The sequence below is a fragment of the Ruditapes philippinarum genome, unplaced genomic scaffold (genome assembly GCF_026571515.1).
Source record: "Ruditapes philippinarum isolate M1 unplaced genomic scaffold, ASM2657151v2 ctg808_1_1_1_1, whole genome shotgun sequence".
In the NCBI taxonomy this organism is placed as follows: domain Eukaryota; kingdom Metazoa; phylum Mollusca; class Bivalvia; order Venerida; family Veneridae; genus Ruditapes; species Ruditapes philippinarum.
The window spans coordinates 155,237-174,716 of record NW_026867265.1 but is presented as its reverse complement, the minus strand read 5'-3'; the positions used below and the strand labels follow the sequence as shown (position 1 = coordinate 174,716).

Genomic DNA, 19,480 nt, shown 5'->3' with positions numbered 1-19,480 from the left:
TTGATAATTGACAAAGTTATGGACCGGACACGAAAGTGTGACGGACGAACGGACAGACGGACGGAGCCTATTACTATATCCCCCTTTTTTCTTCGAAAAGGCAGGGGACAATAAAATAATATCTTGAAAAAGAAATAAAATTGGAATGTGAAGGAATAAGCTTTTGTGGCAAAAAAAGCCAAATAATATCTTACAGAGAATAATGTACAAGTTTATCAACACACAAGTTCTTTATAGAACAAACAGATCAGATATCAATTGCCATAGGTACAAATGGAATGCCATTATGGAATGTAATAGTTTAATGTATATTAAGGAAGTAAAACATTTATAGGTACATCATTACTATATTTTTACAATTAAAGGAACATCAAATTCATCTAGATTTTTGTTGTTGTTCTCCAAGTAAGTACTACATAGATCTTAATCAAACAAATATATTTACTCATTTGTTTCAGTTTTAAGTGTACAGCTCACATGGTGATTGTTCCAGCTATACTTGTCCAAGGAAACCTAAGGTGTCCCTCTATACATTATTTCAGTCACCAGAGGGGCACCTGAATAAAATCACTAAGTTCTGTAATCTAGTTATATAATTCTTCACATACAGGAATCCAGTTTCCTATAACATATATAAGTAGGTAATTGACCTTCAACTGTAATAGCATTCCAGTATAAATTCCTTTCTAATATCATACTGTATATATACTTCAAACAATTCAAAATTGTTGTAAAGACAATGTACATGTACAAGAGTATTAAGGCAAATTATTGCCACATCAATACTAGCATACAACATGTATACAAGGGAATAAAACACTGTTTAAACTATCATATAATGTCAATATATGATGTATGAGATTTTTAACAATATTCAATATTTATAATAATATTTACATGAAATGATATAAGAACTTTAATAAAAAAAATACTGTTTAACTTCATAGGGCTATTGTTAATATCACAGGTCAGTACAAATACCACAGCAAGTCCAGCCTGCTGGTTAATACTTGTCTAGTTATTTTACTGCTAGTTAATAGTTGTCCAGATTTTTTACTGCCAAATCCACAATTTAAGTGCTTCCCAAAATCAGCCAAAAGAAAAGCTGAACAAAGTAATGTTGAAATTAACACAATTTTCATTTCTATCAACTGACTCTAAAAAAAATATTTTTCAAGTCATATTAATATAATTTGGAAACAAATAACAACAATGATGTTGTGATATTACAAAATAACCTATAATGAATGTGCAAAATACTGTTATATAAATAGTTTACTTGATGACTTATAGTCACTTGTTACAAATATTAACAAACATATACTTTCTGCTTGATGTATTATGAAAAAACATTTTAACACTTAAAATAAATATGGAATCAAGTTAATCTGAGCAATTAAATGGCATAATTAATTATTAATTGTATGCTTAAAATGCAACATATAAAAACTAAATCTGGAATTGAATAATAAGCTCTCAGAGCTTTTTTGCATTCATTGTCAATGATATGTTATAAGTTTTTCTATTTGTATGTCTTCCTGCTTACATTATGTATAAATATGTGATAATGTAATGAGTAATCTTTACAGAATAAATCATGACAAATTGAGATAACAAAACATGACAAACATCTGATTATGCATTAAGATTATACGGCAAGTTGGAATTCCTCGATGTTCTAGGTATAACAATGATATATCCTCCCCAACTAGAGTATCTCAACCTGTATATAAGATCTATATCTTCATCAGCACCACATCTACACTGTCATGACAGTCACAATATCTACACATGAACTACCACTCTCTCTACATCTGAAAACCGGCTCTGTAAAATATATATAACATATTGCATATTTTTACAAATAAGTTTATATATCAGCATATTATATCCATTCACCCATGCAATTCAATTACATGTTTAGCTTAAAGACGTTTTCGGGATTTTTCGTTTTTGAGTTACCTGCCCTTGAATTGGATTTTTTGTTAAATTCAAGGGCAGATATTTTACAATGAAGGGAAACAATACAATTTTTTTTCTTATTTTCATGTAGTTTACCTTCGTTTTAGTTGATATGCAAAATTTCAAGAATAAATTTAGAGTGGGTAGTTTTTATTCCCACTTCTTCTTTTAACTTGTGCATTTTTTCTTAAAAAATGGCCTATATTTTAAGTATTTAAAGTACCTTTATTTTCATTGAAAAAAATTAACAGAGTTCGATGTAAGGAATTGCATTTTATTATGTATTGTACTCAACAATAAAAAGAAAAACATAATCCAGAAGAAAAAAAGAATTCATTTAAGTATGTATAAGTTATCTGCCCTTGAAATGACCTCAAATAAGTAGAAAAGCCTGATTCAAGGGCAGATAACTAAAAAATGAGAACGGTGACCCCAATTTTTTTTTCACTTAAAATGTTTCTGTTATCATATTCTAACAACATGCCAAATTTAAAGAAATTATATTGAATAGTTTTAATTTTGCCTATATGTATATGAAAACTCCCGAAAACGTCCTTAACTATATCATTTTTATCCCTTTCATTGACAGTATTTCTGTGAATATCTCCATATTTGTTTGAATTATACACAAGTTTACCTGTATCTTAAGTCATGAAGGTGTTTATACAATAGGATAAAAATGTATCAGGCTTTCTTTTGTTATGATAACTGTGATGTTGTGCGACTGTGTATGTCAAAGTTTGCTGAATGAATGTGAAAATAAAACCATATAATTTCTTAGTCCTTTTGATAAGATTTTGCTTTGTGATATTTTCACTTCTGGGTGATGCAAGAAATATACAGGCATGTCCATCAAAAACTATCATAAAATGCTTATAATATATGTCTGACATTTTGAAAACAGTAATTTTTAAACATATTAATTTTGTTCTTGTATTCAATTCTTATATTTACAACTTTTATACTGTAAAGTAAATCAAGTGTAGAGCTCCCTTACTATATTGTTGACAGGCAAACACTTTAAGAGATAGAAATAAAGGAGTTAATTATTATACTAATGGTTACTATGGTAATATACCTGTATATCAATAAGCTGTTGGAGAATTTGTTCAGCTGTAGGTCTGTCTTCAGGTGTGTACCTCCAACAACTTTTCATTACACGATACCTGTTGTGTAATTAAACATACATGTACATATATATACCTGTTGTGTAATTAAATATACATATAACATCATTACACAATACCTGTTGTGTAATTATATAAACATGTACATAATACAAGTTGTGTAATTAAATATACATATAACATCATTACACGATACCTGTTGTGTAATTAAATATACATATAACATCATTACACGATACCTGTTGTGTAATTAAATATACATAAAGCATCATTACACGATACCTGTTGTGTAATTAAATATACATATAGCATCATTACACGATACTTGTAGTGTAAATAAATATACATGTACATATACCTGTTGTGTAATTATATATAATACATACACTGTATAACATCATTACACGATACATGTTGTGTATTTATATAACCACTAGAGCATCATCACAATATACCTATATTTGTGTTTTATATCCAATCCATTCACTTACAGAAATATTCAGTTTAACACATAAATGCTATGAAAACTTTCCTGTCATACAAGAAAATTTTTTTTGAACACTTCTGCATGAATAAACATATTCCTGTGAGCTAACTAACTAATAACAACTGATAATATTATAAAACACAATGTCTGTGTTTATTATGTTACAAAGTTAAGCAAAGCTTTTTATTCCATGAAAATACTAATACAAAATCCTTTAAATCTTAAGCTTTTTAGAAAATGTATATATTAGAAATGGTAACTTACTTGGTTAAATGGACTATTTGAGGTTTAGAAGGTCGTATTCCATCTAGTATCATCGTTTTATATTCTTCCTTATCAACATCTTGGAATGGTTGTTTACCAAGAGAGAAAATCTCCCAGAATGTCACACCAAAACTCCAACTATACAACAAACAAAAAATCTTTATCTATCAATGATATTTATCAGGGAGAAATTCTTTATCTATCACTATCAATGATATTTATCAGGGGAAGATAAACTAAAACAACCTCACTGCTTATTCAGAATTATTCAGAATTGTTCACATTTTTATTCCAGTTTTAACAAAACATAATTTTTCTTTAGCATTAAATACATACACATCTACATGTATAGCCATACCAAAAAATATGATTCTTAGCTGGATAGCTCTTCACATTTATGAATCCACAGAGGTGAGAGGCAAATAATTTGAATGTATATCAATTATCAGGAGATGACTTAACATTCTTTTATGTATGATGATAATAGTATGTATTCAACACTTTATATTCATTAAGAATATAATTATCTTTCACAACATGTTAAATTCAATAAATAACTATATATCTTGAAAATATATACATTATATAAATGGTATATTTATTCTAGCATGATAATATCGATGTAAATTATGATATTATAACATTCATGAATGAATAAGATGTGTATAATAAATAGAAATAATCTTACACATCAGATTGGTAGGTGAAATGTTGACGTAATAAAACTTCCGGTGACCACCATGGGTAACTCTCCTCTGGTAACTCAATCTATAAATTTATATACTGAACATCAATATTCCATACATTTATGTTACTTATTAAAGTACAATCTTTTTTATGTAAGAGTGAATTATATACCATTTTTTCATAAATGTCAATCATATACTATTTCATCATGTAAATGTCAATCATTAATTGTCAATCATTAAACATTTTTCATTTAACATTCCAATAGCTATGATGATAGCAAAACCTCTCTATGCATTACTTTGTACGATGCATCTGGTACTTTCCAGCAGTGGCCATTTTAAAATCATTGCAATCATTACAATGGAAGAATTGAAAAAAAATTTTATGAAAAAAAAAACTACTGCTTTCGTATATTTAAATGGTGTGCTAAAACATAACCACCTTAGAAACTTTCATTAAGCCCAAGATTGCATATAAAATTTCAAAAAACAAAAGCCCCATTTAAGATTCATAAGGTGTTGTTGTTTTTCCTTCTGCATCCTTAATGCACTAAAATTCATTTATAACTAACAGAATACTGGTATATTGAACTAATCATTTGTATGACATATGGCAGAGAAAGCCTGGCTAGACAATGTTTTAACAAGCAACATCAGATAAATGTTTTCTTACACTCTATTTTACATTAAATACAGAGAAAATGTCTGTCAATATTTGAACATACCATCAGATCTGTCTCGGAGGCATTATTTGCCCAGTAAAAATCTCCCAGCTTGGCAACTAATGTATCAGATACATAAATATGTTTTAACTGTACCATTCTGTGAATGATCTGAAATTATAAATACTCATATGTCAGCTAAACTTTTAATTCTGGTAATATTGTTTAAGTAGTTTTAGTGCAAAAATGATGCATTCAACCATTGAATAAATAAAAACAGCCCAATATATTTCAAGTTAATAGTTATATGTATGTATGTCTTACACTGAAATGTTACAATTTAACAAGTCTGTTTGTTTGCAAAAATGCTCAAAATTGATTATTTTACAACAATAAAGTTGCCAGATCTTTAACCACACTTGTAAGTGGCAAAGGGAGTGATGGCTTCATTTTCTTAAGTCCTCAACCATAACAACACAATAACACTAACAAGCATGCATTCAACTTGATAGTACCATACTTTCAGATCCAGGCTGTTTTTATGAGAGTTTATAATGTGCTTAACATTGAAGAATAAGTGTTGTTAGAGGTATAAATAAAGCCATTTAGGATAGCTTAAGACATTTACTATCAACAAAAAAATACATTGTACTGTTTTCTACTCAATCTGTAAAATTTATTTTATGTATGTTATTATGTAGATGAAAAGATTCCAAATAAATTGTTTAAACATAAACATACCTTCATTGTCTGTATATGACACAGTGCTGAACATATATCTATAGTAAACTGAAGCAGTCTACATATGTTGTCTGGTTCTAAACTTTCACCATCAGATTGTAAGTTCTGTAGATATTGCGTTAAACCAGTCTCAATACTGTTGTCAAAGGCAACACAATAAACATCTGAAATATTTCAAGATGTAAAAAACTTTCAAAACATGCATCATGAATAGAAATATCTAAAAGAAGAGCAAATAAATGAAAATAGAGTCAATGATATATGATTTTACTGAATTTGTTCCAGTTAGAATTTCACATTGTCATTCATATACATTTCTTAATCTATACATGTCATGTTTCTAAATATAAAATCCCAGGATGCACTGAATCACATGTTTACACAAGATATATTTATACTGTGGCCTCTACAATTTTCATGAGAATACATTATAAAATGATTAATTCTAACATAGTTGGTATCACATGTGCCTACTTTAATATGAGTTGACAAAATTTTGATTTAAAGTGAACTGTCTAATGATTAAGCACACCATGTTTGATGATGATCTGTCCATTGGTTCATGTTAATTACAGTAAAGAAATCTTTCATATAAAGCACACAAGGTTGCTACAGATAAATAAGAATGAATTTAAGCATTGTAAATGAGATTAAAGAGCACCCAGTATGTAACTCTCAAATACACTTTAGGTTTTGATATCAATTAGAAACCATCAGCCAATATTTTATAACAGGCCTACCTGTGTTTTGATATGATGTAATCAGGTTAACAACATTGACATGTGAACAGCACAAGGTGTGTAACTCTGATTCCCTCATCAACTTGCTTAAACTGCTTTTATCTTCTTCTATATCTGTACAATATAACAATCATTATCATATGTGCAGCGTCACAACAAAACCAACATAATGGGTTTGCGACCAGCATGGATCCAGACCAGCCTGCGCATCTGCGCAGTCTGATCAGGATCCGTGCTGTTTGCTTACCAACCCTATTACAAGTAGTCTGAAGTAGAGAAACTGATAGCAAACAGCATGGATCCTGATCAGACTGCGCGGATGCGCAGGCTGGTCTGGATCCATGCTGGTGGCAAACCAATTATGTTGGTTTTGTCGTGACGCGGCTCATATGTGTAAAGTTATACAATTTTTGTTAGTTTGAATGTGTAGGAAGCAATTAAGTTCTAGTAACACACTCAAATCTGTTTCTTGATCCAACTTGTACATCCAACAGCTTGTCCCTGGCATGGTTTAAACCTGGATTACAAGTCTGACACTTTTCGTTAATATCTTCATTTGTTCCTTTGTTCATTCATTCCTTCCTTCAATTTTTTTTTAAGGTTATCAATACACTGACTTGATGGACTGCAAATGTCACGTTTTGACATTGGAATGTTGAATGGGTTTCAAAATCAAATATCAAAATTTGACAGGTTACAGTATAAAGTCTTGCTAAAATACTGACATACAGCAGTATAGGATAGTGAGTCAACAATGACAAGCTGGTCTGGTTCACACCACTTGTTTAAATACAAACAACAAGACTAAAATAGGGAGAATATAACACCGCCTGTATAAATAATTAAACAAATATCTCCAACACTATAAGGTGTAATAACATTGCAATCGTAAATTAATTGTCACAAAAACTTTCTGTTTTTGTTCAATATCAATTGATTGAATGCATTAATAAAGTGAAAACTTCTGAGAATTTTAGCAAACCATTTCTTCCAATAAAAGACATAAAAATAGTTTTTATGCTGATTGAATTGTGTAGAATACTGATACAATCTCTTTAAAGGTGATAAACATTTTAATCAATCTGGAACAAATTAAACTCAGGTTGTTCTTCTAAAGAAACCATTTCATTTTCATTGATCTTTACAGAAAGAGAAAATTAACTAAAGCCATTTGAAGAATCTTCTCAAATGTACAAATATAAATATTCAATAGAAACTGTACAAACCTTTTAACTTGACAAGTTTTACACAACAATAATGTTTTCTAGCTCCAGTATTTATCTGTCCTTTATATAATGTATATATGTTAGTTTTGTTGATTTCTTGTTGAAGGTTGATCTGTAACCTTGAACTTGTGTCGCCTAGCAACATCATGTCACTATGTGTACTCTGATTACTTCCTCTATCACCTGATGGCGCTGTACGCTCCTAAAATGTTTACATCTTATTACAACTAGTAACTTTACTTCATAACAAAAATTCAAAATTATAATGAATTAAATTAATTGCAGGGTTTGTTTATTCACTCTGATGAATGATATTGGGTCATGTTCCCAATATAATTTTTTTCTCTCACAATTTCAAAGAAATATTCTCAATACAAGTAAAAAAATCAAACAAAAAACTGAAATCTACGTTTTAAGTCCCACCAACACAGTCATATGGCGACTTTCCAGTTTACTTTATTTCAGGCACAAATTGGCACAAGAGTAGAACCACCAACTTTCTGTAAGTTAGCTTGATAGTTTCCTCAAATGAAAGAATCCAAAGTCTTTGTCAGGATTCAAGGCAAGCAGTTTGAAGTCAGCAACCATAACCACTCGGCCAAGGATGCCTCTCAAAATACATCATACTACATATTAACTTAAATTACTATCTGACTATAAGTCCTACAATATTTTTCAAACATGCATACACGAAATATGATTAGGCCTACAATGTAACTATATATAAATTTTGACTTACAATAGAAACATTGGCATCTCTGTACACCACAACTGGCTCATCACATTTTGTCTTGGTTTTTAATTTACGTGATTTCAACCAGACAACAACAACAATAGATAATATGATAATACATATAACAGCGGCAACACAACAACCTATAACAAGATCCATGTTAACTGTCTGTCCTACAGTCTCTTCTTTACTGTATAGTGCTGTAATATATATAAATATCATTACTGGTACTACTGAAGTTAAAAAATTATGATCAAGGTACAAGTTTGCAGACAGCAAGGGCAATGGCAAAGTCAATGCCTTACTGTAATAATACGTCTATTTATTTTTTCAAAAAAAAAGAAAAAAGTCAACCTCAAAATATACCTGGTACAATAATTGTCATATGACATTTTAATGGAAAAATGCACTAAAGTTTATAGGGAAACTTTTGTATCAATGTTTCAAGTTAAGAATTTACTTTTGTAATAAATGAAATCAATTCAACAGAAATAGCCACCATTTACGAGATGACTCAAAACTGAGAAGTTTCAAGGGCAAAAAAAAACAGGTTTTTAAATATATTTCTTCAAACAAAAAATGCCCCTTTCTGCACATATTGTCATGTAAAAGTAGATGATAGATCTATAATATATACTTTTGAGTAACATCAAATAAAATAACAAACTACTGTCTTTTGATAGCAATTTTATCAGGCTTGGCTTGAAAATTGATATCAAAAGAGTTAGACATTAGCATAATACTCTCTATTATACATAATTTTCAAAAATATAGTATAAAACAATCGGGCAAACAAATGTTACCTTTCATACATTTTTCGCCAGTATATCCGACCATACAGCCAGAGCCAGGTAGACAATCACCAGTATATATATTACATGGTACATTATCTCTACAATGACCACACTTTAACTCACAATTCTCACCATAACTACCCGGCTCACAATCTGAAATATAACAAGCATTTGATAGTATTGCGGGCAATACAGGAGTCCCCTACCGGTCCCTCAAAAAGTTCTTTAATTGTCATACACTCCTGTGTATTGCCATTTATAATGAATTTGAGGATGAAGTCTGTATTTGAAAATATCAACCACAAAACATAATAAAATAAGTTTGTCTATATCACAGTAATGTGTTAAGTTTCCATGCTTAGTAAGGAAATTATGTTTATACAACCTTGTCATATTATTACGATGTGGGATTTTAAAGTAAATCCTATAAGGAATGAAGAAGTTGGAGTGAAAATACCAGTTTCTCGAAAAAAATCTAAGTTCAAGGGGGACATAATTCTGGAAATAGTCTTGCTAGAGTATTTAACCTTCTCAAAAATGTTGATTGATAATAAGAAACATATATATGAAGTTTGAAGTAGATACATTAGGAAATAAAGAAGTTATTTAAAAAAGACAACATTTTTTCCCCTAAAAAATCTAAGTTCAAGGGAGGTAATACTGATATTTTTTGTGCTAGAGTTATAAACCTTGTCACATATGATGTGGTTGATGACCAGAAACTTAAATTTAAAGTTTGAAGTAAACACCTTAAGAAATAAAGAACATATAGTGAAAAAGCTGAAAAATTTAAATCAGAAATCTTGAAATTCAGGCTATTTGTTGCCATAGCAACCAGAATTTTCAACATAGGAAGAAAAGAAAAAGATGTGCATAATCTCCAGACTGCCATCTACACATATTTCAAGTTTCATAAAAATATTTTCAGTACTTTTTGAGTTATCACTGGATCCAGTTTATGTGTTAAATTTGCCATATTTTCAGACTATTTGTTGCCATAGCAACCAGAATTTTCAACATAGGAAGAAAAAAAAAAGACGTGCATAATCTCCATACTGCCATCTATCCATATATCAAGTTTCATAAAAATATTTTCAGTACTTTTTGCGTTATCGCGGGATCCAGTTTTGTGGACGGACGGACTGACGGACTGACAGACTGACAGACAGACAGACGGACAGACAGACAGACGGACAGACGGACGGAGGGTAAACCTAAAGTCCCCTCCGGTTAAACCGGTAGGGGACTAATAACATATTACACATCACACATAAAACACAGTAAACATTAAATCAGCAATTCTAAATATACTTTATAATGGTTATAGTAATTTATCTAATATGGATGTATTATCTTTTTTTATGATATAAAAAGTAATTTATTTACAATGAATATAGTAATAAATTTTTGATGGATATGGTTATTTATGATGGATAAACATGTACATGTAATTATTTGATGATGATAAAGTACTTTATAGGTGGCAGCAGTGGCCAAGTGGTCTCAACCCAGGAATCAAAGGTTTAAGCCCTACTGTTGTCACTACCATGATTCCTCATATGACACCAGTACTGGTTAGTTCAAGGAAGCAAATTTGACAGTAATTAATATAAGTTGCAAGAATTTCTTTCGCAATCAAGCTATAATAATTATGTTTAAATTCTGATGGATATAGTAAATTTTTTAGGATGTGTATAGATATCTTATTTATAATGTATATAGTATCTTATATAATAACTTACTCTCATCACACATGTCACCATGTTTACCGATGCCACAGGAGATACATGTACCAGTGATCTGATTACATGTACCATTCATACACAGTGTCGGACATGACTCATCACACTTCTTACCATGATATGGTGTCTTACAACCCTTTATACAAAATCCTGAAACATAATGTCTTACAGTCATACAAACACATATTATTTTAGATTTATTCTATTTGTGAACCTTAATTAGTTTAAAAATTGATTTACTAATATTGAGAGAATTATTGTTTATACAAGAGCGATCAGTGATCACATGTGTCACCTCATGATGGCCAATTTCATGTTGGGACAAGTTTTGTGACAGACGGACAGTGCACAACTAGACTTGGTACGGATCATTCCTGTAAAGTTTGGATAAAATTGCACCAGTAGTTTATGAGGAGTAGTCCACACAAGCTTTTGTGTATCTGGCAACACACAGAAAAAAACACCTTTTTATCAAAGGGCCATAACTCGGCCAAAAATCATTCAACCGGAAAACCTGTGCAATATGCGCAAGGACTTGAGCTACAGATCAATCCTGTAAAGTTTCATTGAAATTGCATTAGTGGTATAAGAGAAGTAGTCCGGACAAACTTTAAAAATAAAAATTATTAAAGGGCCATAACTCTGACAAAAATCATTGAACCGGAAAATGCTGACAATATGCACAACAAGATTTGGTACTGATCATTCCTGTAAAGTTTGGATGAAATTGCACCCGTAGTTTATGAGGAGTAGTCCGGACAAGTTTTGTGACGGATGGACAAACGCCCAAACATTTTGGGTTAAGGGGCTATTTTCTTTGTTTTCTTAAGGGCTACTAGCCCATAAACCCTTTGATCACGGAATGAACCTATTGTTCTCTTTTGTTCTCTTTACTGTTACATAGCCCCTAAACCCAAAATGTTTGCTCGGACAGACAGACGGATGTACTCACAAAATGGTACTTATGTGACTTTTCCTTTGATCTTTTTGGCCATTTTTAGTCACACAAGGCTTAAAAAAAGAAACACAAGTAAAAACGGAATGAATAGGATCAAAGAGAATTTACTGTTACCCATTGTTCTCCAAGTCACACAAGTACCCCTAGGTTCGTACTGACGGACAGACAGACAACGGAGAAGTGATCCCTATATCCCTTGATGTTATTCATTTTATCTCCAGACTTTGAAATATAATGAAGGTTAAACACATTTTTCTATCAAATATCTTTCATGTCATGAGAAAGTGACAATTATACAGTGAAAACATAAAGTTTTTAATTCAAAACAGAAAAAAAGTTGAATATTTTACCTGTAGTTTTGTTACATGCAGCATCAAAACAGTTCTCACTACAGTGAAGATTACAACTTGCTCCATAGAAACCATCTATACATTTACCCACACAGTTTCCATTAATCTGTTCACATATACGACCGACACATTTATCACTACAAATATTCATACATGTTGTCCCATACCAGCCAGTATTACAACCAGATATACAAGACTTGGTGATTTTATCACACACTCCATCTTTACAGTTTGGACTGCAATCATTGGGACAATTATTTGCACAAATGATGTCACAATCTTCCCCAGCATATCCAATCTTACAACCGAGAGAACAATCTCCGCTAGACTGCTCGCACATGTCTTCTTTACATCTATCACTACATGTCAAGTTACAAAACACCCCGTATTTCCCCTTGCCGCAACCATCAAGACATTCTCCTCTAATTGCGTCACATGTTCTTTTATATCCCTGTACAACATGACGGCAATTTTCTGGACATGGATATTGACACATCGGACCAAAATAGTTCTGTGTACATCCAGACAGACAATTACCTGTAACTCTATCACAGACATTAGATTCACAATTAGAATTACAAGAACTGTTACAATTATCACCGTATGCTCCATTTATACAGCCCTGTTCACATGCCCCTGTGTCTTTATCACAGTATATATAGCCTCCGTAGCTTCTAGGTCGACAGTTTCTGCTACAGCGGCTTTCACATGTAGGTCCAAACCTACCTGGCTCACAACTTGCACATATTCCGTCTGTAAAATTGGGACAATCTATGCAGTGTATAGGACAATCTCTGTCACAACGATAACCATACCACCCTTCTTCACAGTCACAGTGCCCGGTACTGGCTACACAGGTATTATTGAGGCAGTGGGGATTACACCTCATCTCACACTGGTCTCCATAGTAACCATCTAAACAGCCACCAACACAGTCAGAACTATGATCCTCACAACTGTTACGACATGTTGCCGGACATTTAGCACACATCTTATTTTCCACATAATAATCTTTGTTACATTTAGAACAGACAACGTTCCTGTGATAACTTAGGGAACATATTTCACAGTTAGATATTGTACAATATCTGTCACAGAGATAATCCTTACCAAACCATCCCTTCTGACAACCATTAAAACATTCCCCAGTATTTCTGCTACATTCACCTATACAATGACGATCATCACATGGTTTACATGAAAACCCGTCCGCCTCTGAAATCATAAGATTTATGTAAAACAAAACATATCAAAACAAATTACCAGATACCTGTGTAACAAAGTAGTCAAAAATATTGAAAATATCAAGAAAAGGAATGTCCTTTGATATTTTAATTAAGGAATAGTACACAACACTAAGGGCCTCACAGTATTGTAGGGATCAATCAGTCAACCTGCAAGCATTTATCTGACCAAAACCTAACTCTCAGGTCTATTCAATGATTGGGGCTGACTAAGAGATCAATAGAATGCCTGGAGGTCTGTGCTATTTCTTATGTTATATCGCAGTTTACTAGAACAAAATGTTAAAAGTACGAGAAATAAAATCATTTTCCAAGTAAATTGTACTGAAAACTTTTGGCACTCAGCTTGTTTAATGCAGGTTTTGTAAAACCTTCCTCGCAGTAATACACTGTTGGAATGCTGACTTCATAATCATTGTGAATATTATACTTTTTTAAGACCTGATCACACTTATATAGATAAAGAAGGAGCATATTTGTGTAAGGTATAAATTTACAAATTATTAAGAGTAGAGGCAAGGAACACATCTCCTCATGTTTATTCATTAATCTAAATCTCATCAATGAAGCAATTACACCAAGTGCTTTAATAAAGTCATTACGAGGTGCTTTTATAGATTTATTACAAAGTGTTTTTTATTACGTTTTGTCAATGTGATTAATAGAGAGAATCTCAACATCATTTTCTGAAAAAAAATTATTCTCCATCTATCCAGGTTTTTATTACAATGAAGAAAGAAATACATTCACATGTAGTATAAATCATTTACATAACATTAAAATTATAATAAGGTTTGTATAAACTTTTCTTTGATCGGAATCAATTTAAATCTTACGGTTTAATGCTGTGAAGCTACTAACCAAGACATTACAAAACAAATTGGATATATTGAATTGTTGAATCAAACAACTTTCATTATTACATGTATTTAACGACAAATAAACCCCTTAAATAACAGCAAAAAATGACAAACCTGGGTACATTCCGTTATTACAGCTCTTACAGATAACTTGATCTTTTTTGTGTGCACATGTTGTACAGTTTGCTATGTTACACTGGTACAAACACTTGCTACCAAACCAGCCATTCTTACACTCTGGACAAGTTCCCGTGTACGAGTCACAATCTCGAGGACCATTTTTACAGTACTCACTACATCTCACACATTGTTCCCTGTTTTCATCCCAGTGATAGCCTATAATCAGTGAATGAATTTATCTATATTAATAATACAGTCATCAACTTTAATTACCATATTAATCTTAATATCAATTTCCCTGTAATTAAGTTTTTGCATTGTGTTAGGTCCAGTGCCTGTTTTTGACAGTATTTTAGTTGTCACATGAAAATACCTTACCAGAGTTCTTGATTCTTTAACAGTATGCATCTAGTATTCTGCGAAGTATGAATACTTTTCATTGGAACCATTAAAGGCTAATCAGACAAATTTACATCTCACATTTAGATATCAAAACTTCACAAAACTTATACTCCTCTTACTGAACCTTCCCTTACATAATGAACAAGTGTTATATCCAGGAAATATTAATATATTAATTATGCAAGTGTTAATATAATAATGTAAAATATTCTCTCTAAAAAGAACAAAAAGTATTGGGTGAGAGTTAGGTCATAAATATGTATTGTTACAGGCAAACTAGACATAATCGAAACAAGAGCATGTCATGTGGTGTTAACGTTAGTCTGTTAAAAAAAATTCTTAGTGAAAAAAGGGGCATTACTCCAAAAATATAGCTTTCAGAATGATGCCCCTTGTCAAACTACTGTGCCTTGTCATGTGACAAGCAAGCCTTCAAAGTTTTATATTGATACTTTTAAAATTGTTTGAGTTATGGGCCTTATTAAAGTTTTTGCAGGATGACAAAGACGGCACTGCTGTGACCATAATAGCTCAACTTTTTATTCAAAACATATAAGCTAGTAATTAAATAACCATACTAAATAATACTGTATTTAACTTTAAAATTTGGTGTGTAAATTTGTCCTCATGTGAGATAACATCAGTGATTGTAATAACTTACCTGAGTCACACTGCCAGCAGTATGTATTGCCATGAGAACTTACATCACATCTCTTACAGTTCTTAAACGGACAATCTTGATCCTGGCATTTGGCTCCACTATATGGTGGCTTACAACCAAACAAACAATTACCACCATGGTCACATGTGTCAAAACCCTTCACTCCATTACATTTGTCTCCACAATGTAGATTACATAAAGGTCCATAAAAACCAGCATCACAACTGTACAAATAACAAATTACATTATTTTTGAATATCTTGAAACAAATATACTTTCAAAGACAATGTTGAATATATATTACACTATGCTACACTACAAAATAAACATATTACTATAATTATCATAAAAAGTTCTACCACTAAAAACAAAACACTTAAAATTACAAAATACTAGAAAAAATTCTTTAATGAAACTTATATATATTAACAAATCACCAAAGATTTAAATACCAAAAGCTTTCAAGCAGGTGGCTATGAAATATCAAAATAGACAGAATGACATTCTACTTCATTAGCATGAAAAATTCAAAATGTATCAGTTTATCATGTATCTGTTTAATCAATGTTTAATCATAAATGATACTTATCATATAAGTACCTAATCTCACACCCAACCTATTCTCAAACCTTTCATTCATTTGCTGTTATTTTTTTTCTATAAGTGACTATGATGTCCTGAACTTGTGTGCATTAAAGCTTTGTTTCTGACAGACATGTCTGCTGATGTCAAATGAAAACAGTGCATAGGAACAAATATTTACATAACATATTTTATTACTTAGCGTAATTTCATACAAATCGCTATTACCTTTGTAAGCCCCATAAATACACCATTACCTATTTGTGAAAATGAATATTATAGACAAAATATCTTAAAGCAGGTAACTACATCGTGTAGGGTACTTCATTGTCATGTGATAGTCATATAACAATTACTTCATTGACTAAACTTTAGAGATACTTGAAGGGGTTTGAGATTAGGTTCTTTATTTAAAGAGGCCATGTTAGTTTTAAAACAGAGGGTTGTGCTTTTCCAAGATGGAAATAGAGCTTTTTCAATAGTTGAATTTCAGTCAAATTTTACAGAAATGTTACATAAAGATTAAAGTGTACATATGTAGAGAATTTTTATAAAGATATATTTTTATTCACATTATAAGACCTCTTGAATGCTTAGAGGTTTGAGAACTGGTTAGTTCACGATAATGTAAAATTTGTAATAATCTATTGAACACCTTTCCCCAAGAACATGACCATGCCAGAATATTACCTTGTACATTCTTCTATTGTAGAAGCTGGTACAGTGCATTCCCTACAATCATCTACTATACATCTCTGATCACATCTGTCATTCCTCCAACCTGGTTTACATCCAAATGTACACACCTTGGTGTTAGGATCACAGTATTCCTCACCATATAGACAATTTCTGCAGCTTCCTTCACATTGTACCAGTCCTACAATACCACAATACTATACTCATTAGTCACATTTTTATGTACACAGATATATACATGTAAAAGACTTATTTAAATACATTTTAATTATTTGGATGAGTTCTTGAGTTCAAGACAAGTGACATTGAGTATGATTGGCCTTTGTCTTACTGACCCCAAATTAAAAGAGGTCACCTAGTAGTTATGACCAATTCCATGCCAAACTTTAGGACTGTAAACAGTACTCTAAAAATTATTGGTATGGTAAGCATTTTGTGCTCAAGGCTAAAGTGACCTTGGCCAAATTTCAAAAGTGACCTTGGCCAAATTTCAAAAGGGGACTTTTTTATTAGACATGACCAACCTCTGTACAAAATCTGAGGACATCAGGCCAATTACTGAAATCCTTCACCCATCTACAAATAGTGCTAATTCCAACTGCACATATCGAGTCAACTTCCTGGAGTGCATTTAATATTTCAGTCGCTTTCTTTTAGGGGTTTCAGCACTTACGATTCACAAATCCAACCATGAATCTTTTGTTATCGTCTTGATATCTTGAATAACTCTTAAAACTTAAACATTAGTTCTAAAAACATGTTTATTTTTCTTTAAACAATTCATTAAACATATAAAATTATGCAAATATAAACTAGGTTTTGGTTTTTTATTCTTTGCAAGAGTATCCTAATGTATATTTGACAATGAGCAACCTATACAAAAGTATTTCAAAACATTGGAAGTAAATTTTGCCGGTGAAATTTAGGTAAACATTGCATAATTCATACTCAAATTTATTTCTTCCCTGACTTTTAGAGTGAGAAACAGTAAATGTATATAAACAAATAAGATTGCTATCCACGATCTTAGGACTTACAAATATTTGTACTCGTTTATTCATTTCGATTTGTGATTATCCGAATACTCGGATACTCGCCCCAGCCCTACTTTCTTTCAGCGCCTACACTCTTGCTATATGCATAAATTTCATCTTGCGTTCGAGCGAACGCATCTTCCACAACCATTATGTTGTTTGAAATGACACCACAAAAAATGACTTAACATCAAGATGTTTTTTTTTTCACATGGGCTTATGCACAAAGGGTTTAGTTACTTGCCAAGATTTGTGTCTTTATCTTTTTCCAATAAAAAGTTACCAATTTAAACTCTCATTCATTCCTGGATGAACCTTGGAGATTATGGTAAATCTTATAAAACATGATGAGTCTACAGTCCAGTCTGCGATGTTGAATGGATCGCCAACCCAGTTCTTCCTGCATGGCTGAGACACTGGAGAGTAATCCCTATTTACCCATCATAATGCAGGCCTCTAGATCATCATTCATCTCATCTGTGTTTTTGATGATCAATATGAATGACTTGGCACTTTGAAGGGTTAAACTCCATGTCCAACTGCTTAAAGAATTGTGTTTTTAGGACATATCTCAAATATATGGCACAAAACAACAATTATTTGTCTGTGCCTTTTTATGACAAATCTGTCTCCTCTAGAGACCATATTTTCTAGATCATGTTGGACTGTTGGGGGGGTCTGAGGAGATATTGATGGTTAGGTAGACAGTAGTGTCATATGAAAATAATATGACTTGAGATTTAAGGACAGAAGATGTTAGCTAGTTGATATAGAAAAGGACACAGAGGGTTCTAGGACTGAGCCTTGGGGCAGTACAGAGGTAACTGGTACATCAGATGAGCAGTCACCATCGGTCTTCCTTGTAATCGAGAGGTGCAGAGTTCAAAACCCATCACTGTCTGAGGATTAACAGGTTTGCGATAGAATCTACTAACTTTATACAATGGTACACTTCGTCTTGAACCTCAGAGTCAGACTCGCCAAAAGACGCATGAAATTATAGGGTAATCCACAAAACAGTAAACATGAGTTACAAAACAATACAAAACATGAGTTAATGTCTAGTGATCCAAATTAAATTGTGTTAAATCTATGAAAAAAATTCTTTGCTAAACCTGAAATGAGATATGACATGAAATGATAATAATCTGATAAATTATGACTATAGATCTAATATTTTTACATATCCGAAAATATATCTACAAACGTAACATTTTTCTTGTTTCTGGATAACTTACCAATAACTAAAAGAATTACAATACATTTCAAAAGAAATTTTGTTCTAACTAAAGATGTTAACATTCTCATGTAGCTTTAATTAGAGTTCATTTACGTAAAATTAAAAAATTCCCAAATTGACATTTTGACGGAAGTTGACGGTGACGCGTGTAATAATTACGTTCGTG

General features: G+C 31.7%; 1 protein-coding gene across 1 annotated transcript; it reads right to left on the bottom strand.

The window, feature by feature from the left end:
* Window positions 1-1,343: 1,343 nt before the first annotated feature.
* LOC132735449 (multiple epidermal growth factor-like domains protein 6) lies at window positions 1,344-19,478 on the bottom strand. Its single transcript, XM_060722394.1, has 16 exons — window positions 19,313-19,478; window positions 17,035-17,221; window positions 15,763-15,986; window positions 14,694-14,915; window positions 12,476-13,690; window positions 11,168-11,317; window positions 9,435-9,578; window positions 8,638-8,831; window positions 7,899-8,100; window positions 6,673-6,786; window positions 5,933-6,096; window positions 5,255-5,362; window positions 4,529-4,608; window positions 3,841-3,978; window positions 3,041-3,128; window positions 1,344-1,827 (listed from the first exon to the last, which is right to left on the bottom strand). Exons 1-16 carry the CDS (start codon window positions 19,380-19,382, stop codon window positions 1,786-1,788), a joined length of 3,342 nt encoding a protein of 1,113 aa, XP_060578377.1. The 5' UTR covers window positions 19,383-19,478; the 3' UTR covers window positions 1,344-1,785.
* Between the last annotated feature and the right edge of the window lie 2 nt (window positions 19,479-19,480).